The sequence below is a fragment of the Xenopus tropicalis genome, chromosome 10 (genome assembly GCF_000004195.4).
Source record: "Xenopus tropicalis strain Nigerian chromosome 10, UCB_Xtro_10.0, whole genome shotgun sequence".
Lineage (NCBI taxonomy): Eukaryota > Metazoa > Chordata > Amphibia > Anura > Pipidae > Xenopus > Xenopus tropicalis.
Window position 1 is genome coordinate 51,972,327 of NC_030686.2, and position 21,226 is coordinate 51,993,552.

A 21,226-nucleotide genomic window follows, 5' to 3' on the forward strand; every position below is an offset into this window, starting at 1 on the left:
GGCTGGCACCGACCCCTCCCTCACTAGGCTGGCACCGCCCCTCCCTCACTAGGCTGGCACCGCCCCTCCCTCACTAGGCTGGCACCGCCCCTCCCTCACTAGGCTGGCACGGCCCCTCCCTCACTAGGCTGACACGGCCCCTCCCTCACTAGGCTGGCACGGCCCCTCCCTCACTAGGCTGGCACGGCCCCTCCCTCACTAGGCTGGCACCGCCCCTCCCTCACTAGGCTGGCACGGCCCCTCCCTCACTAGGCTGGCACGGCCCCTCCATCACTAGGCTGGCACGGCCCCTCCCTCACTAGGCTGGCACGGCCCCTCCCTCACTAGGCTGACACCGCCCCTCCCTCACTAGGCTGGCACCGCCCCTCCCTCACTAGGCTGGCACGGCCCCTCCATCACTAGGCTGGCACGGCCCCTCCCTCACTAGGCTGGCACGGCCCCTCCCTCACTAGGCTGGCACGGCCCCTCCCTCACTAGGCTGGCAACGGCCCCTCCCTCACTAGGCTGGCACGGCCCCTCCCTCACTAGGCTGGCACGGCCCCTCCCTCACTAGGCTGGCACCGCCCCTCCCTCACTAGGCTGGCACCGACCCCTCCCTCACTAGGCTGGCACCGCCCCTCCCTCACTAGGCTGGCACCGCCCCTCCCTCACTAGGCTGGCACCGCCCCTCCCTCACTAGGCTGGCACCGCCCCTCCCTCACTAGGCTGGCACGGCCCCTCCCTCACTAGGCTGGCACGGCCCCTCCCTCACTAGGCTGGCAACGGCCCCTCCCTCACTAGGCTGGCACGGCCCCTCCCTCACTAGGCTGGCACCGCCCCTCCCTCACTAGGCTGGCACCGCCCCTCCCTCACTAGGCTGGCACCGCCCCTCCCTCACTAGGCTGGCACCGCCCCTCCCTCACTAGGCTGGCACGGCCCCTCCCTCACTAGGCTGGCACGGCCCCTCCCTCACTAGGCTGGCACCGGCCCCTCCCTCACTAGGCTGGCACCGCCCCTCCCTCACTAGGCTGGCACGGCCCCTCCCTCACTAGGCTGGCACCGACCCCTCCCTCACTAGGCTGGCACGGCCCCTCCCTCACTAGGCTGGCACGGCCCCTCCCTCACTAGGCTGGCACCGCCCCTCCCTCACTAGGCTGGCACGGCCCCTCCATCACTAGGCTGGCACGGCCCCTCCCTCACTAGGCTGGCACGGCCCCTCCATCACTAGGCTGACACCGCCCCTCCCTCACTAGGCTGACACCGCCCCTCCCTCACTAGGCTGACACCGCCCCTCCCTCACTAGGCTGACACCGCCCCTCCCTCACTAGGCTGGCACGGCCCCTCCCTCACTAGGCTGGCACGGCCCCTCCCTCACTAGGCTGGCACGGCCCCTCCCTCACTAGGCTGGCACCGCCCCTCCCTCACTAGGCTGGCACGGCCCCTCCCTCACTAGGCTGGCACGGCCCCTCCCTCACTAGGCTGACACCGCCCCTCCCTCACTAGGCTGACACCGCCCCTCCCTCACTAGGCTGACACCGCCCCTCCCTCACTAGGCTGGCACGGCCCCTCCCTCACTAGGCTGGCACCGACCCCTCCCTCACTAGGCTGGCACGGCCCCTCCCTCACTAGGCTGGCACGGCCCCTCCCTCACTAGGCTGGCACCGCCCCTCCCTCACTAGGCTGGCACGGCCCCTCCCTCACTAGGCTGACACGGCCCCTCCCTCACTAGGCTGACACGGCCCCTCCCTCACTAGGCTGGCACCGACCCCTCCCTCACTAGGCTGGCACCGCCCCTCCCTCACTAGGCTGGCACGGCCCCTCCCTCACTAGGCTGACACCGCCCCTCCCTCACTAGGCTGGCACCGACCCCTCCCTCACTAGGCTGGCACGGCCCCTCCCTCAGTAGGCTGGCACCGACCCCTCCCTCACTAGGCTGGCACCGACCCCTCCCTCACTAGGCTGGCACCGCCCCTCCCTCACTAGGCTGGCACCGCCCCTCCCTCACTAGGCTGGCACCGCCCCTCCCTCACTAGGCTGGCACGGCCCCTCCCTCACTAGGCTGACACGGCCCCTCCCTCACTAGGCTGGCACGGCCCCTCCCTCACTAGGCTGGCACGGCCCCTCCCTCACTAGGCTGGCACCGCCCCTCCCTCACTAGGCTGGCACGGCCCCTCCCTCACTAGGCTGGCACGGCCCCTCCATCACTAGGCTGGCACGGCCCCTCCCTCACTAGGCTGGCACGGCCCCTCCCTCACTAGGCTGACACCGCCCCTCCCTCACTAGGCTGGCACCGCCCCTCCCTCACTAGGCTGGCACGGCCCCTCCATCACTAGGCTGGCACGGCCCCTCCCTCACTAGGCTGGCACGGCCCCTCCTCACTAGGCTGGCACGGCCCCTCCCTCACTAGGCTGGCAACGGCCCCTCCCTCACTAGGCTGGCACGGCCCCTCCCTCACTAGGCTGGCACGGCCCCTCCATCACTAGGCTGGCACGGCCCCTCCCTCACTAGGCTGGCACGGCCCCTCCCTCACTAGGCTGACACCGCCCCTCCCTCACTAGGCTGGCACCGACCCCTCCCTCACTAGGCTGGCACCGCCCCTCCCTAACTAGGCTGGCACCGCCCCTCCCTCACTAGGCTGGCACCGCCCCTCCCTCACTAGGCTGGCACCGCCCCTCCCTCACTAGGCTGGCACGGCCCCTCCCTCACTAGGCTGGCACCGCCCCTCCCTCACTAGGCTGACACGGCCCCTCCCTCACTAGGCTGGCACCGACCCCTCCCTCACTAGGCTGGCACGGCCCCTCCCTCACTAGGCTGGCACGGCCCCTCCCTCACTAGGCTGGCACGGCCCCTCCCTCACTAGGCTGGCACCGACCCCTCCCTCACTAGGCTGGCACGGCCCCTCCCTCAGTAGGCTGGCACCGCCCCTCCCTCACTAGGCTGGCACCGCCCCTCCCTCACTAGGCTGGCACCGCCCCTCCCTCACTAGGCTGGCACCGCCCCTCCCTCACTAGGCTGGCACCGCCCCTCCCTCACTAGGCTGGCACCGCCCCTCCCTCACTAGGCTGGCACGGCCCCTCCCTCACTAGGCTGGCACGGCCCCTCCCTCACTAGGCTGGCACGGCCCCTCCCTCACTAGGCTGGCACGGCCCCTCCCTCACTAGGCTGACACCGCCCCTCCCTCACTAGGCTGGCACCGCCCCTCCCTCACTAGGCTGGCACCGCCCCTCCCTCACTAGGCTGGCACGGCCCCTCCCTCACTAGGCTGGCACGGCCCCTCCCTCACTAGGCTGGCACGGCCCCTCCCTCACTAGGCTGGCAACGGCCCCTCCCTCACTAGGCTGGCACGGCCCCTCCCTCACTAGGCTGGCACGGCCCCTCCATCACTAGGCTGGCACGGCCCCTCCCTCACTAGGCTGGCACGGCCCCTCCCTCACTAGGCTGACACCGCCCCTCCCTCACTAGGCTGGCACCGACCCCTCCCTCACTAGGCTGGCACCGCCCCTCCCTCACTAGGCTGGCACCGCCCCTCCCTCACTAGGCTGGCACCGCCCCTCCCTCACTAGGCTGGCACCGCCCCTCCCTCACTAGGCTGGCACGGCCCCTCCCTCACTAGGCTGGCACCGGCCCCTCCCTCACTAGGCTGGCACCGGCCCCTCCCTCACTAGGCTGGCACGGCCCCTCCCTCACTAGGCTGGCACCGACCCCTCCCTCACTAGGCTGGCACGGCCCCTCCCTCACTAGGCTGGCACCGCCCCTCCCTCACTAGGCTGGCACGGCCCCTCCCTCACTAGGCTGGCACGGCCCCTCCCTCACTAGGCTGGCACGGCCCCTCCATCACTAGGCTGGCACGGCCCCTCCCTCACTAGGCTGGCACGGCCCCTCCCTCACTAGGCTGGCACGGCCCCTCCCTCACTAGGCTGGCACGGCCCCTCCCTCACTAGGCTGACACCGCCCCTCCCTCACTAGGCTGGCACGGCCCCTCCCTCACTAGGCTGGCACGGCCCCTCCCTCACTAGGCTGGCACGGCCCCTCCCTCACTAGGCTGGCACGGCCCCTCCCTCACTAGGCTGGCAACGGCCCCTCCCTCACTAGGCTGGCACGGCCCCTCCCTCACTAGGCTGGCACGGCCCCTCCATCACTAGGCTGGCACGGCCCCTCCCTCACTAGGCTGGCACGGCCCCTCCCTCACTAGGCTGACACCGCCCCTCCCTCACTAGGCTGGCACCGACCCCTCCCTCACTAGGCTGACACCGCCCCTCCCTCACTAGGCTGGCACCGACCCCTCCCTCACTAGGCTGGCACCGCCCCTCCCTCACTAGGCTGGCACCGCCCCTCCCTCACTAGGCTGGCACCGCCCCTCCCTCACTAGGCTGGCACCGCCCCTCCCTCTCTAGGCTGGCACGGCCCCTCCCTCACTAGGCTGGCACGGCCCCTCCCTCACTAGGCTGGCACCGACCCCTCCCTCACTAGGCTGGCACGGCCCCTCCCTCACTAGGCTGGCACCGACCCCTCCCTCACTAGGCTGGCACGGCCCCTCCCTCACTAGGCTGGCACGGCCCCTCCCTCACTAGGCTGGCACCGCCCCTCCCTCACTAGGCTGGCACCGCCCCTCCCTCACTAGGCTGACACGGCCCCTCCCTCACTAGGCTGGCACCGACCCCTCCCTCACTAGGCTGGCACGGCCCCTCCCTCACTAGGCTGACACCGCCCCTCCCTCACTAGGCTGGCACCGACCCCTCCCTCACTAGGCTGGCACGGCCCCTCCCTCACTAGGCTGACACCGCCCCTCCCTCACTAGGCTGGCACGGCCCCTCCCTCACTAGGCTGGCACGGCCCCTCCCTCACTAGGCTGGCACGGCCCCTCCCTCACTAGGCTGGCACCGCCCCTCCCTCACTAGGCTGGCACGGCCCCTCCCTCACTAGGCTGGCACCGCCCCTCCCTCACTAGGCTGGCACGGCCCCTCCCTCACTAGGCTGGCACGGCCCCTCCATCACTAGGCTGGCACGGCCCCTCCCTCACTAGGCTGGCACGGCCCCTCCCTCACTAGGCTGGCACCGCCCCTCCCTCACTAGGCTGGCACCGCCCCTCCCTCACTAGGCTGGCACGGCCCCTCCCTCACTAGGCTGGCACCGCCCCTCCCTCACTAGGCTGGCACGGCCCCTCCCTCACTAGGCTGACACCGCCCCTCCCTCACTAGGCTGGCACGGCCCCTCCCTCACTAGGTTGACACCGCCCCTCCCTCACTAGGCTGGCACGGCCCCTCCCTCACTAGGCTGACACCGCCCCTCCCTCACTAGGCTGACACCGCCCCTCCCTCACTAGGCTGGCACCGCCCCTCCCTCACTAGGCTGACACCGCCCCTCCCTCACTAGGCTGGCACGGCCCCTCCCTCACTAGGCTGGCACGGCCCCTCCCTCACTAGGCTGGCACGGCCCCTCCCTCACTAGGCTGACACCGCCCCTCCCTCACTAGGCTGGCACGGCCCCTCCCTCACTAGGCTGGCACGGCCCTCCCTCACTAGGCTGGCACGGCCCCTCCCTCACTAGGCTGGCACGGCCCCTCCCTCACTAGGCTGACACGGCCCCTCCCTCACTAGGCTGGCACGGCCCCTCCCTCACTAGGCTGGCACCGCCCCTCCCTCACTAGGCTGACACCGCCCCTCCCTCACTAGGCTGACACCGCCCCTCCCTCACTAGGCTGACACCGCCCCTCCCTCACTAGGCTGACACCGCCCCTCCCTCACTAGGCTGGCACGGCCCCTCCCTCACTAGGCTGGCACGGCCCCTCCCTCACTAGGCTGGCACGGCCCTCCCTCACTAGGCTGGCACCGCCCCTCCCTCACTAGGCTGACACGGCCCCTCCCTCACTAGGCTGGCACGGCCCCTCCCTCACTAGGCTGGCACGGCCCCTCCCTCACTAGGCTGGCACGGCCCCTCCCTCACTAGGCTGGCACGGCCCCTCCATCACTAGGCTGGCACGGCCCCTCCCTCACTAGGCTGGCACGGCCCCTCCATCACTAGGCTGGCACGGCCCCTCCCTCACTAGGCTGGCACGGCCCCTCCCTCACTAGGCTGACACCGCCCCTCCCTCACTAGGCTGGCACCGCCCCTCCCTCACTAGGCTGGCACGGCCCCTCCCTCACTAGGCTGGCACGGCCCCTCCCTCACTAGGCTGGCACGGCCCCTCCCTCACTAGGCTGGCAACGGCCCCTCCCTCACTAGGCTGGCACGGCCCCTCCCTCACTAGGCTGGCACGGCCCCTCCATCACTAGGCTGGCACGGCCCCTCCCTCACTAGGCTGGCACGGCCCCTCCCTCACTAGGCTGACACCGCCCCTCCCTCACTAGGCTGGCACCGACCCCTCCCTCACTAGGCTGGCACCGCCCCTCCCTCACTAGGCTGGCACCGCCCCTCCCTCACTAGGCTGGCGCCGCCCCTCCCTCACTAGGCTGGCACCGCCCCTCCCTCTCTAGGCTGGCACGGCCCCTCCCTCACTAGGCTGGCACCGGCCCCTCCCTCACTAGGCTGGCACCGACCCCTCCCTCACTAGGCTGGCACGGCCCCTCCCTCACTAGGCTGGCACCGACCCCTCCCTCACTAGGCTGGCACGGCCCCTCCCTCACTAGGCTGGCACGGCCCCTCCCTCACTAGGCTGGCACCGCCCCTCCCTCACTAGGCTGGCACCGCCCCTCCCTCACTAGGCTGACACGGCCCCTCCCTCACTAGGCTGGCACCGACCCCTCCCTCACTAGGCTGGCACGGCCCCTCCCTCACTAGGCTGACACCGCCCCTCCCTCACTAGGCTGGCACCGACCCCTCCCTCACTAGGCTGGCACGGCCCCTCCCTCACTAGGCTGACACCGCCCCTCCCTCACTAGGCTGGCACGGCCCCTCCCTCACTAGGCTGGCACGGCCCCTCCCTCACTAGGCTGGCACGGCCCCTCCCTCACTAGGCTGGCACCGCCCCTCCCTCACTAGGCTGGCACGGCCCGGCCCCTCCCTCACTAGGCTGGCACCGCCCCCTCCCTCACTAGGCTGGCACGGCCCCTCCCTCACTAGGCTGGCACGGCCCCTCCCTCACTAGGCTGGCACGGCCCCTCCCTCACTAGGCTGGCACGGCCCCTCCCTCACTAGGCTGGCACGGCCCCTCCCTCACTAGGCTGGCACGGCCCCTCCCTCACTAGGCTGGCACGGCCCCTCCCTCACTAGGCTGGCACGGCCCCTCCCTCACTAGGCTGGCACGGCCCCTCCCTCACTAGGCTGGCACGGCCCCTCCCTCACTAGGCTGGCACGGCCCCTCCCTCACTAGGCTGGCACGGCCCCTCCCTCACTAGGCTGGCACCGCCCCTCCCTCACTAGGCTGGCACGGCCCCTCCCTCACTAGGCTGGCACGGCCCCTCCCTCACTAGGCTGGCACGGCCCCTCCCTCACTAGGCTGGCACGGCCCCTCCCTCACTAGGCTGGCACCGCCCCTCCCTCACTAGGCTGGCACGGCCCCTCCCTCACTAGGCTGGCACGGCCCCTCCCTCACTAGGCTGGCACGGCCCCTCCCTCACTAGGCTGGCACGGCCCCTCCCTCACTAGGCTGGCACCGCCCCTCCCTCACTAGGCTGGCACGGCCCCTCCCTCACTAGGCTGGCACGGCCCCTCCCTCACTAGGCTGGCACGGCCCCTCCCTCACTAGGCTGGCACGGCCCCTCCCTCACTAGGCTGGCACCGACCCCTCCCTCACTAGGCTGGCAGCAATAAAGTTGAGTGAAGTTCCCGCCCCGAGAGCTCCGCCTATGGGCGCAGGGGATTATGGGGCTTGTGGTTCCCGGCACTTCCGCATCCGCTGGGTTAGGGAGGGGAGTGAGGGACACGCCGCCTGTCAGGGCTTGGGATGGAGGGGCCAGAAGTGGGGGCCCTGATACAGGAGGCCCGGGAGAGTATAGAGGCGGCTCGGAACTACAGGAATGAACTGCAGCAGCGAATGGGCGCCCTGGCACTGGCACGGACACAGGTCAGGCGTGGCACTGGGGTCCCACCGGGGGGGAAGGGAGACTGGCATCAGGGTCCCACCGGGGGGGAAGGGAGACTGGCATCAGGGTCCCACCGGGGGGGAAGGGAGACTGGCATCAGGGTCCCACCGGGGGGGAAGGGAGACTGGCATCAGGGTCCCACCGGGGGGAAGGGAGACTGGCATCGGGGTCCCACCGGGGGGGAAGGGAGTCTGGCATCGGGGTCCCACAGGGAAGGAGGGGGAGAGAGACTGGCACTGGGGTCCCACAGGGAAGGAGGGGGAGAGAGACTGGCACTGGGGTCCCACAGGGAAGGAGGGGGAGAGAGACTGGCACTGGGGTCCCACAGGGAAGGAGGGGGGGAGAGACTGGCACTGGGGTCCCACAGGGAAGGAGGGGGGGAGAGACTGGCACTGGGGTCCCACAGGGAAGGAGGGGGGGAGAGACTGGCACTGGGGTCCCACAGGGAAGGAGGGGGGGAGAGACTGGCACTGGGGTCCCACAGGGAAGGAGGGGGGGAGAGACTGGCACTGGGGTCCCACAGGGAAGGAGGGGGGGGGAGAGACTGGCACTGGGGTCCCACAGGGAAGGAGGGGGGTCACACATACTGGCACTGGGGTCCCACAGGGAAGGAGGGGGGGGAGAGACTGGCACTGGGGTCCCACAGGGAAGGAGGGGGGGAGAGACTGGCACTGGGGTCCCACAGGGAAGGAGGGGGGGAGAGACTGGCACTGGGGTCCCACAGGGAAGGAGGGGGGGAGAGACTGGCACTGGGGTCCCACAGGGAAGGAGGGGGGGAGAGACTGGCACTGGGGTCCCACAGGGAAGGAGGGGGGGGAGAGACTGGCACTGGGGTCCCACAGGGAAGGAGGGGGGAGAGACTGGCACTGGGGTCCCACAGGGAAGGAGGGGGGGAGAGACTGGCACTGGGGTCCCACAGGGAAGGAGGGGGGGAGAGACTGGCACTGGGGTCCCACAGGGAAGGAGGGGGGGAGAGACTGGCACTGGGGTCCCACAGGGAAGGAGGGGGGGAGAGACTGGCACTGGGGTCCCACAGGGAAGGAGGGGGAGAGAGACTGGCACTGGGGTCCCACAGGGAAGGAGGGGGGGAGAGACTGGCACTGGGGTCCCACAGGGAAGGAGGGGGGGGGAGAGACTGGCACTGGGGTCCCACAGGGAAGGAGGGGGGTCACACATACTGGCACTGGGGTCCCACAGGGAAGGAGGGGGGGAGAGACTGGCACTGGGGTCCCACAGGGAAGGAGGGGGGTCACACATACTGGCACTGGGTCCCACAGGGAAGGAGGGGGGGAGAGACTGGCACTGGGGTCCCACAGGGAAGGAGGGGGGGGAGAGACTGGCACTGGGGTCCCACAGGGAAGGAGGGGGGGGAGAGACTGGCACTGGGGTCCCACAGGGAAGGAGGGGGGTCACACATACTGGCACTGGGGTCCCACAGGGAAGGAGGGGGGGAGATACTGGCACTGGGGTCCCACAGGGAAGGAGGGGGGTCACACATACTGGCACTGGGGTCCCACAGGGAAGGAGGGGGGGAGATACTGGCACTGAGGTCCCACAGGGAAGGAGGGGGGTCACACATACTGGCACTGGGGTCCCACAGGGAAGGAGGGGGGTCACACATACTGGCACTGGGGTCCCACAGGGAAGGAGGGGGGGAGATACTGGCACTGGGGTCCCACAGGGAAGGAGGGGGGTCACACATACTGGCACTGGGGTCCCACAGGGAAGGAGGGGGGGAGATACTGGCACTGGGGTCCCACAGGGAAGGAGGGGGGTCACACATACTGGCACTGGGGTCCCACAGGGAAGGAGGGGGGTCACACATACTGGCACTGGGGTCCCACAGGGAAGGAGGGGGGTCACACATACTGGCACTGGGGTCCCACAGGGAAGGAGGGGGGGAGATACTGGCACTGGGGTCCCACAGGGAAGGAGGGGGGTCACACATACTGGCACTGGGGTCCCACAGGGAAGGAGGGGGGGAGAGACTGGCACTTGGGTCCCACCGGGGGAGAGACTGGCATTTCTGCTTTAGCCAGCAGTGCCGTATTGGGACATATAAAGAAGCAATGCGTTGGGCCCTATGGGCACCACCCCTGGGCTCAGTTACCCTGTATGCCTTTGGGCACCATCTCTCATGGTTGGTAGTGGCTCAGAGCAGGTTAATGGTTATGGACCCAACATGCAATTCTGCAGTCCGACCTGCTAAAGGAGGGGCCCATGTACCCCAATGTGTGAGTGAATAACTTCCCCTTTAATAGAACACCCAGACAGGATTTATATGAGATACACACAGCTCCCCCGTAGGCCAATCAGCAGCCGGGGCTTTAGCTTCCCCCCTCTGTGTCTCTGCGAGGAAGCGTTTCCTGCTCCAGTTCTAAAGATGCACCCCCCCCCCCCCCGACCAAAGGCTTCCTGTGCAACGGGCGGCCCACTTGTGTGATCTTCCTGTCAGCCCGACATCCAGCTGAGCAGAAAGAGGAAGAGTAAATGTGAGCTCAGTACAACAGCACCCTGTGGCCCCACATCAGGCACCCACCCTGCAGCTGTGCTCCTTAGTTTGCCCCTGGCACCCTGTGGCCCCATGTCAGGCACCCACCCTGCAGCTGTGCTCCTTAGTTTGCCCCTGGCACCCTGTGGCCCCACGTCAGGCACCCACCCTGCAGCTGTGCTCCTTAGTTTGCCCCTGGCACCCTGTGGCCCCACATCAGGCACCCACCCTGCAGCTGTGCTCCTTAGGTTTGCCCCTGGCACCCTGTGGCCCCACATCAGGCACCCACCCTGCAGCTGTGCTCCTTAGGTTTGCCCCTGGCACCCTGTGGCCCCACGTCAGGCACCCACCCTGCAGCTGTGCTCCTTAGTTTGCCCCTGGCACCCTGTGGCCCCACATCAGGCACCCACCCTGCAGCTGTGCTCCTTAGGTTTGCCCCTGGCACCCTGTGGCCCCACGTCAGGCACCCACCCTGCAGCTGTGCTCCTTAGGTTTGCTGCTGGCACCCTGTGGCCCCACATCAGGCACCCACCCTGCAGCTGTGCTCCTTAGTTTGCCCCTGGCACCCTGTGGCCCCACATCAGGCACCCACCCTGCAGCTGTGCTCCTTAGGTTTGCCCCTGGCACCCTGTGGCCCCACGTCAGGCACCCACCCTGCAGCTGTGCTCCTTAGTTTGCCCCTGGCACCCTGTGGCCCCACATCAGGCACCCACCCTGCAGCTGTGCTCCTTAGGTTTGCCCCTGGCACCCTGTGGCCCCACGTCAGGCACCCACCCTGCAGCTGTGCTCCTTAGTTTGCCCCTGGCACCCTGTGGCCCCATATCAGGCACCCACCCTGCAGCTGTGCTCCTTAGTTTGCCCCTGGCACCCTGTGGCCCCATATCAGGCACCCACCCTGCAGCTGTGCTCCTTAGTTTGCCCCTGGCACTCTGTGGCCCCACATCAGGCACCCACCCTGCAGCTGTGCTCCTTAGGTTTGCCCCTGGCACCCTGTGGCCCCACGTCAGGCACCCACCCTGCAGCTGTGCTCCTTAGGTTTGCTGCTGGCACCCTGTGGCCCCACATCAGGCACCCACCCTGCAGCTGTGCTCCTTAGGTTTGCCCCTGGCACCCTGTGGCCCCACATTAGGCACCCACCCTGCAGCTGTGCTCCCTAGATTTGCCCCTGGGACCCTGTGGCCCCACATTAGGCACCCACCCTGAAGCTGTGCTCTTTTGGTTTGCCCCTGGCACCCTATGGCCCCAGATTTGGCACCCACCCTGCAGCTGTGCTCCTTAGGTTTGCCCCTGGCACCCTGTGGGAAGGTGCCAGTCCTGTTATTTTCATAGTATTTCTAAGGTAGATTTGGTAGACTACTCCTACTCACTGATAGGGGTCTGGTTCTCTCTCACCAACGGGGGTCTGGTTCTCGGTTGCTAATGGAGGCCTGAGCTCAGGGGGCAGGTGCAGTTACGAGAGGAGCAGGAAGGCACAAGCTGAGTGTTCTGTTGCCCACAGTGTGGGGGAGGGGCTACTTATTTGCCCCTCTGGTTCAGTTGCCTGTTCCAGGCAGGAGGGGACGATGCTGCACGGTGTGACAAGAGGGGTGGTGGCACTTATGGAAGGGTGCCACACCCAAGCAAAGAGAAGTAGGGAAGATGAGCCCTATATGATCATGTTGCAGATTAAAGAGAGTGCGGCCCAGACGTGCCATGCCCTGCGCCAACACTTTATCGATCTGAAGGCCTCCATAACCAAACTGCTGGACGAGCGCCAAGAGACCCTGATACAGGAGGTGAGCGCCATCGAACAGGACAATATTAAACCCCTGGATGATTGTCAGAAGCTCTTGGAACAAGGGGTCAACACGGCTGATGACTTGCTGAAAGAAGGTAGGTGAGGAGCTGCCATAATGCCACCTGTGCCGCGCATACAGGGGGTGCCAGAATGGAACGGGGGTCAGTGTGTGTCTCTGGAGCCGGCGCTTACCACCAATCCTTCCGTTTCAGGTGAAATGGCTGTTTCAGGCATTGCTGGAAATAACGAAAACCTGTATAACTTTACAAACAAGGCGCTTCACAATCAGCTGGACAGGTAAGTCATCAATATCCAGTCAGCCTGTTCCCCTCGCCTGAGAAGCTAACGCTCACATTATTCCGTCAGTTTGCCGGAGGTGCCGTCTCTGGTGGAAGTGCCGTGTCTCTCGGCGCAGTTGGACGATATCTTCCTACCCCTGGTGCGAGACCTTATATGTAAGCTGGGAAGCGTGGCATCCAGGCCGCCGGTACAAATGGAGGAGCTGATAGAGAGGCCGGGGGCAATCCTGGTGAGGTGGTGTAAGGTTGGTATGCCCACCCCCATACTGTATACACACACACATCTACACTTCTGCTTCTCTTACTATGGGGGCAGTTACTGGGGTTCCGTGACTTTGGGGAAGATGTGCCAGAGGAATACAAACACTAAGCCCGCCACTTGGTGGATTGGCCTTCCCTTGCCAGTGTGAGTGCCCATTGTATAGGCATAGGGAACCCTAGCTGCTGATTGGATGGCTAATACACTGGCACTTACCCATAGGCAAGCTGTACATAAAACACTGCCCCCTAGAGGCAAAGACAGTTCCAAGAGGAACCACCCCTGTATGTTTTTACCCGTCAGTCTCCTCCCTCTTATTCCTGGCTGTACCAATGAAATTCTGTTCCCCTCCATAGTGTGATGATGACTTTGTGGCCCAGGACTACCGGCTCCAGTACCGCAAGAACACCGGCAGCCACTATGAAGATGTGTACGTGGGCAGTGAGTCGGAATTCCTAGTGCTGCAGATTGACCCCCACGTGGACTATCAGTTCCGAGTGTGCGCTCGGGGGGATGGGAGGCAGGAATGGAGCCCATGGAGTGTCCCGCAGACTGGCTGCACCACCCTGGTCCCCCATGGTAAGCTCAATATATCCTCTCTCCGGCTGAGCAGGGGGGGGGGGGGGGGAAGCAGCCCCCCACTGCTCTTTAGGTAACTTAGTGCTTCCTTTCCCAGAGTGGAGCCCCGGCTATGACGGTTACAGTTTAAGCAGCAGGAGGAACATCGCCCTTCGGAACGACTGTGTGAGCCACGGAGCCCTCTATTCCAAAGCTGCCACCTACCTGCCTGGGCAAACCCTGACATTCCGGTGAGATAGTGACCCCCCCATACCCTCAGTATAACTTGTGTGGCTAGCAGTGCTTCTTGTCTGGGCCCCCCCCCCCCCGTTACTTCTAAATCCCATCTGCCCCCATGCTACTTCTAAATCCCATCTGCCCCCATGCTACTTCTAAATCCCATCTGCCCCCATGCTACTTCTAAATCCCATCTGCCCCCATGCTACTTCTAAATCCCATCTGCCCCCATGCTACTTCTAAATCCCATCTGCCCCCATGCTACTTCTAAATCCCCTGTTACATCTATATTCCCTGTCTGGCCACCCTTACTTCTAAATCTTCTTTCTTCTCCCCCGTTACAGCTAAATACCCTGTCTGCCCCTCCCCCTTACATCTAAATCCCCTGTCTGTGCTGTAGAGGCTGGGGGGCTGCAGTGGGAAACAAATGCTGGCTCCCTCTGGCACTAACTCTTAAAGGAGAAGGAAAGGTACAAACTCAGTAGCTTTAACAGAAAGGTGTAAGTAAATACAACCATAAGCACTCACAGGAACACTGCTCTGAGTTCTCTGTCAAAAGATTTGTTAACTGAGCATGTACAGGGGTCTTGGTGCAGGAGCGAGGCATTATGGGAACTTTCTTTACACAGCTTAGTGTTTTTTTTCCTATGAGGTTTCTGATCATCTGAACGGGAGAAATATGGGGAGACTTAAGGGCACTATTGGGAGAACTGATGGTATGCCTGCAGCTTGGGATTAACTCTTTATTAGCCTTTCCTTTTCCCCCCCACCAGTCCTGATCATATTAGAAAATTGCCTCACAGCTTCCCCGTTGGAGTCCAAACAAGAGCAGCTTCTGACGGGAGATGTAGCATGGTTCCATAATGGCTTGGGCTCCATGTGATCCCTGCACTGGCAGTTCTGAGTAATGACACAGGCTTGGCACCCAGCGTCTCTCCTTCCCGTTACAGGATCTAATGTGACCCTGGTGCTGCTCGCTAGTCCCATAATGGCGCAGGCTTGGGCTCCATGTGATCCCTGCACTGGCAGTTCTGAGTAATGACACAGGCTTGGCACCCAGCGTCTCTCCTTCCCGTTACAGGATCTAATGTGACCCTGGTGCTGCTCGCTAGTCCCATAATGGCGCAGGCTTGGGCTCCATGTGATCCCTGCACTGGCAGTTCTGAGTAATGACACAGGCTTGGCACCCAGCGTCTCTCCTTCCCGTTACAGGATCTAATGTGACCCTGGCGCCGCTCGCTAGTCCCATAATGGCGCAGGCTTGGGCTCCATGTGATCCCTGCACTGGCAGTTCTGAGTAATGACACAGGCTTGGCACCCAGTGTCTCTCCTTCCCGTTACACAATCTAATGTGACCCTGGTGCTGCTCGCTAGTCCCATAATGGCGCAGGCTTGGGCTCCATGTGATCCCTGCACTGGCAGTTCTGAGTAATGACACAGGCTTGGCACCCAGCGTCTCTCCTTCCCGTTACAGGATCTAATGTGACCCTGGTGCTGCTCGCTAGTCCCATAATGGCGCAGGCTTGGGCTCCATGTGATCCCTGCACTGGCAGTTCTGAGTAATGACACAGGCTTGGCACCCAGCGTCTCTCCTTCCCGTTACACAATCTAATGTGACCCTGGCGCCGCTCGCTAGTCCCATAATGGCGCAGGCTTGGGCTCCATGTGATCCCTGCACTGGCAGTTCTGAGTAATGACACAGGCTTGGCACCCAGCGTCTCTCCTTCCCGTTACACAATCTAATGTGACCCTGGTGCTGCTCGCTAGTCCCATAATGGCGCAGGCTTGGGCTCCATGTGATCCCTGCACTGGCAGTTCTGAGTAATGACACAGGCTTGGCACCCAGCGTCTCTCCTTCCCGTTACAGGATCTAATGTGACCCTGGCGCCGCTCGCTAGTCCCATAATGGCGCAGGCTTGGGCTCCATGTGATCCCTGCACTGGCAGTTCTGAGTAATGACACAGGCTTGGCACCCAGCGTCTCTCCTTCCCGTTACAGGATCTAATGTGACCCTGGTGCCGCTCGCTAGTCCCATAATGGCGCAGGCTTGGGCTCCATGTGATCCCTGCACTGGCAGTTCTGAGTAATGACACAGGCTTGGCACCCAGCGTCTCTCCTTCCCGTTACAGGATCTAATGTGACCCTGGTGCTGCTCGCTAGTCCCATAATGGCGCAGGCTTGGGCTCCATGTGATCCCTGCACTGGCAGTTCTGAGTAATGACACAGGCTTGGCACCCAGCGTCTCTCCTTCCCGTTACACAATCTAATGTGACCCTGGTGCTGCTCGCTAGTCCCATAATGGCGCAGGCTTGGGCTCCATGTGATCCCTGCACTGGCAGTTCTGAGTAATGACACAGGCTTGGCACCCAGCGTCTCTCCTTCCCGTTACAGGATCTAATGTGACCCTGGTGCTGCTCGCTAGTCCCATAATGGTGCAGGCTTGGGCTCCATGTGATCCCTGCACTGGCAGTTCTGAGTAATGACACAGGCTTGGCACCCAGTGTCTCTCCTTCCCGTTACAGGATCTAATGTGACCCTGGCGCCGCTCGCTAGTCCCATAATGGCGCAGGCTTGGGCTCCATGTGATCCCTGCACTGGCAGTTCTGAGTAATGACACAGCCTTGGCACCCAGCGTCTCTCCTTCCCGTTACAGGATCTAATGTGACCCTGGTGCTGCTCGCTAGTCCCATAATGGCGCAGGCTTGGGCTCCATGTGATCCCTGCACTGGCAGTTCTGAGTAATGACACAGGCTTGGCACCCAGCGTCTCTCCTTCCCGTTACAGGATCTAATGTGACTCTGGCGCCGCTCGCTAGTCCCATAATGGCGCAGGCTTGGGCTCCATGTGATCCCTGCACTGGCAGTTCTGAGTAATGACACAGGCTTGGCACCCAGTGTCTCTCCTTCCCGTTACAGGATCTAATGTGACCCTGGCGCCGCTCGCTAGTCCCATAATGGCGCAGGCTTGGGCTCCATGTGATCCCTGCACTGGCAGTTCTGAGTAATGACACAGGCTTGGCACCCAGCGTCTCTCCTTCCCGTTACAGGATCTAATGTGACCCTGGCGCCGCTCGCTAGTCCCATAATGGCGCAGGCTTGGGCTCCATGTGATCCCTGCACTGGCAGTTCTGAGTAATGACACAGGCTTGGCACCCAGCGTCTCTCCTTCCCGTTACAGGATCTAATGTGACCCTGGTGCTGCTCGCTAGTCCCATAATGGCGCAGGCTTGGGCTCCATGTGATCCCTGCACTGGCAGTTCTGAGTAATGACACAGGCTTGGCACCCAGCGTCTCTCCTTCCCGTTACAGGATCTAATGTGACCCTGGCGCCGCTCGCTAAATGGAGACGCTGCTATCACTTGCTGGCATGTAACAGGCACGAAGCTGCCGCTCTATGTTACCCAATACCCCCTCATGGGGCTCCTTACCCCCCCCCCGTGCCGTTTGTGCCAAGCTGGCAGTGTGTCCTGTCACGCTGTATCTGGGCATCACCTACCCACCCACTGGGCACACTATAGCCAATGACTCTCTGGGATATACAGATCTTGCCCAGGGAGCTTACAGTCTAGTGTAGGGGTGTTTGTTCAGATCCAGCCCTACAGATACCAGCATGAGTTTGGGCTGAGATGGGCCTGCACCCCCCAGGGGTAGGTGACATAACAGCAGGCACTGATTGGTGTGTTTGGCACACAGGGTGGAGAGCGTGGGGCAGATGGACAAGCGTGACAGTATCGGGGTGTGCGTGGAGCGGCGCTATGACTGTGAGTCGCTGCAGCGGGACGCGGCCGTATGTGTCAGTACCAGCGGTAGGTTTGGGGGAACAGGTCATGCACATATTCATTCTGCAGCCCCTGGGGTAAGTCACATGTGAATAAAGAGAGAATGGGGTACAGATCAGGGAACCCCCATATTAATAGCAAACGATACAAATACGGAAATGGAGAAATTCTATCGTTTTCTGAAAAATCTCTGCTTGCTTTGTATTGATGTAGTGGGAATGCCCCCCAAATCCACTGTTGCACCCACAAATGCCGCCCATATGTGAGGGTATGGTGGGGCATTAGGGCACAGGGAGCTGGCACATCTGAGGGCACAGGGGGGAATTAGGGCACAGGGAGCTGGCACATCTGAGGGGCATTAGGGCACAGGGAGCTGGCACATCTGAGGGGCATTAGGGCACAGGGAGCTGGCACACCTGGGGGGGTAGTAGGTTCTGTGTTTACACCAAGTGCTGCTCTAAGCTGATTAGCTCCTGTCTTCCCATCAGGTGCTGTTTATGTGAATGGAAAAGAAATGACCAACCAGCTCCCCCCTGTTTCCCCTGGATGCCCCATCACCTTCGACATGGAGATCATGACCTCGGGACAAGCCAACAACAACGAGGGCCCCCTCCAAAAACGGAGAGTAACAATCAGTTCCAGCAACCGGGAAGTGGTGTTTGATTGGTTGCTAGAAGAGTCATGTGACTCCCTCTACTTTGGTTGTTCCTTTGTTCACCCTGGCTGGAAGGTGCTGGTGTTCTGAGCCCCCTGATAAGGACAGGATAGAGGTCAGAGCGGCCCCCTCAGAATTGCCCATCAGTGTTAGAGCTGTTCCCATAAAGCCACGTGTCTGCCCCATGTAGCTCAGGGTCTAAAAGTGCCTCCCCCTTCCACGATTGCCATTGCTGTGCCTGGGTATTGGGCAGCTAGAGAACTACAGGGAGATGTAGTTCTGGGAGATGTAGTTCTGTGCTGTTCCCTGGAGGAGGGACTAGAGCTCTGCTAATGAATCCTCTTGTGCTATGCAAGTCAGTCCCAGACTATTACTGCTGGCTCTCTGGGCTGGACCTGTAGCTCAGGCATATTGGAATAGCCCCCAAGTGAGGTTGCAGGGGGGCAGCACCCTTGCTTTGCTGCTGCTGGGGTATGAGTGCAGCTCAGGGTATAAGAAAAGTTCCTATATATACATATATTATTGTTACAGATGTATTTTTATACACTTATTTACTTGTTTATGTGAATGGGTCAGTGCCAAACGCTGCTCCAACTGTCAGTTCCCAGGGGAACAGCCCATGTCACTATGGGATGGTGGGGGGAGATCTGCTGGGCTTCAGTCTAATCTGTACTCCAACCCTGCTACCCAGGGGAGGGAACTAATACCGCTGCCTTCTCATGTTCAGTTGGGATTGGGGGGGGGGGGTCTGCTGTTAGGGCCTTTACTTGTTGCCCCTAATACAGTGTTTAACCCTGTAATGTGAATGTCAGTGAGGAATGAGCAGGATGGTGTATGGCAGTTCAGCTGTGCCAGACATTCCGATACCCCATATATCTATCTGGGCCGGGGTAGGGGGGGTCACGCCTTTGCTGTGTGTAGCTCTGTGTCTGCTGATTGGCCCCACAGGGTAATACAGGTGGCACCAGTGGGTAAGGGATGATGCTAAGCGTAAGCTCCCCAGGTAGGCAGCATGTACCCAAGAGCTGACTGTTAGGGGCAGATTTATCAATGTGTGAGTCTTTAATCCCCCCACTCTCTAAAACTTATACCAATCGATAAATATACCTTTTAAAATCACTTACGAATGGGGGGAGGGGGGGAGATTTAATTTCCCAGTGTGATGAATCTGTCCCTTAGTATGCAGGGATGATGGTACTGAGCCATTAATGTGACATTTTGCCTCTGAGCTTCTAATGAATTCACCCCAGTGGTTATTGCTCGTGACAATCCTACCCCCGCCCGGGGCTGGTTATTGTGCCTTGGGTAATGTAGAAATGGCTTGCGCAGCTTCTCCATGTTCTTTTCTATGAATAAAGTGCTTTTCTCTAGCCCTGCTTCCATTATTCACACACACACACACTATACAGGAGGCCCCACTAATGAATGGAGGTAAGAAACAAAGATGTAGCCAATAAAATCAATGCTACAAGCCCAGCAAGAGAGCGACTATGGATCATTCTATGGATTAGGAGACAAATACAGACCGACGCCAATCATAGTCAGTAAAGGGAAATGCGAGATGGTTACAAATACTGCTCTATATCTATGGGAAAAGGAGGGGCTAGAACCTTGGTCCCATTCCCTACAGTAACATGGGGGGGATTCATGGGAGCAGCAGTCAGGGGATGGGCCACTATTTCTGCTGCTGTAGATTAGTAGCGGGTATTCACCCACCCCGCCATATGCCCAACGGCCCCAGAGTCAGACGTGGGACATACAGAATGGGGGGTAATTCTCTAGCACAGGGGATATAAGCCCCTACAGAGTCAGACGTGGGACATACAGAATGGGGGGTAATTCTCTAGCACAGGGGATCTAAGCCCCTACAGAGCCAGACGTGGGACATACAGAATGGGGGGTAATTCTCTAGCACAGGGGATCTAAGCCCCTACAGAGCCAGACGTGGGACATACAGAATGGGGGGTAATTCTCTAGCACAGGGGATCTAAGCCCCTACAGAGCCAGACGTGGGACATACAGAATGGGGGGTAATTCTCTAGCACAGGGGATCTAAGCCCCTACAGAGCCAGACGTGGGACATACAGAATGGGGGGTAATTCTCTAGCACAGGGGATCTAAGCCCCTACAGAGCCAGACGTGGGACGTACAGAATGGGGGGTAATTCTCTAGCACAGGGGATCTAAGCCCCTACAGAGCCAGACGTGGGACATACAGATTGGGGGGTAATTCTCTAGCACATGGGATATAAGCCCCTACAGAGCCAGACGTGGGACATACAGAATGGGGGGTAATTCTCTAGCACAGGGGATCTAAGCCCCTACAGAGCCAGACGTGGGACATACAGAATGGGGGGTAATTCTCTAGCACAGGGGATCTAAGCCCCTACAGAGCCAGACGTGGGACATACAGAATGGGGGGTAATTCTCTAGCACAGGGGATCTAAGCCCCTACAGAGCCAGACGTGGGACATACAGAATGGGGGGTAATTCTCTAGCACAGGGGATCTAAGCCCCTACAGAGCCAGACGTGGGACATACAGAATGGGGGGTAATTCTCTAGCACAGGGGATCTAAGCCCCTACAGAGCCAGACGTGGGACATACAGAATGGGGGGTAATTCTCTAGCACAGGGGATCTAAGCCCCTACAGAGCCAGACGTGGGACATACAGAATGGGGGGTAATTCTCTAGCACAGGGGATCTAAGCCCCTACAGAGCCAGACGTGGGACATACAGAATGGGGGGTAATTCTCTAGCACAGGGGATCTAAGCCCCTACAGAGCCAGACGTGGGACATACAGAATGGGGGGTAATTCTCTAGCACAGGGGATCTAAGCCCCTACAGAGCCAGACGTGGGACGTACAGAATGGGGGGTAATTCTCTAGCACAGGGGATCTAAGCCCCTACAGAGCCAGACGTGGGACATACAGAATGGGGGGTAATTCTCTAGCACAGGGGATCTAAGCCCCTACAGAGCCAGACGTGGGACGTACAGAATGGGGGGTAATTCTCTAGCACAGGGGATCTAAGCCCCTACAGAGCCAGACGTGGGACATACAGAATGGGGGGTAATTCTCTAGCACAGGGGATCTAAGCCCCTACAGAGCCAGACGTGGGACATACAGAATGGGGGGTAATTCTCTAGCACAGGGGATCTAAGCCCCTACAGA

At 62.0% G+C, this 21,226-nt stretch overlaps 1 protein-coding gene across 2 annotated transcripts; it reads left to right on the forward strand.

The window, feature by feature from the left end:
- The first annotated feature begins 7,773 nt into the window (after window positions 1-7,773).
- On the forward strand, window positions 7,774-19,424 carry crlf3 (cytokine receptor-like factor 3). Of its 2 annotated transcripts, XM_002943285.5 has the most exons (8): window positions 7,776-7,981; window positions 12,156-12,363; window positions 12,481-12,565; window positions 12,635-12,812; window positions 13,183-13,405; window positions 13,503-13,635; window positions 17,314-17,426; window positions 17,888-19,424. In XM_002943285.5, the coding sequence occupies exons 1-8, from the start codon at window positions 7,862-7,864 to the stop codon at window positions 18,142-18,144; spliced, it is 1,317 nt and encodes a 438-aa protein (XP_002943331.1). In that variant the 5' UTR covers window positions 7,776-7,861; the 3' UTR covers window positions 18,145-19,424. The 2 variants fall into 2 exon arrangements, with proteins under 2 accessions (XP_004916370.1, XP_002943331.1); XM_004916313.4 differs by lacking the exon at window positions 17,314-17,426 and having other exon boundaries at window positions 7,774-7,981.
- Window positions 19,425-21,226: the final 1,802 nt, after the last annotated feature.

Bases quoted from the DNA above. Each gene is read 5' to 3' on its own strand.
- crlf3 (XM_002943285.5), top strand. From the start codon at position 7,862: ATGGAGGGGCCAGAAGTGGGGGCCCTGATACAGGAGGCCCGGGAGAGT. The intron at 7,982-12,155 runs GTCAGGCGTGGC...ATCATGTTGCAG, and splicing joins TGGCACTGGCACGGACACAG to ATTAAAGAGAGTGCGGCCCA. The intron at 12,813-13,182 runs GTTGGTATGCCC...TCCCCTCCATAG, and splicing joins TCCTGGTGAGGTGGTGTAAG to TGTGATGATGACTTTGTGGC.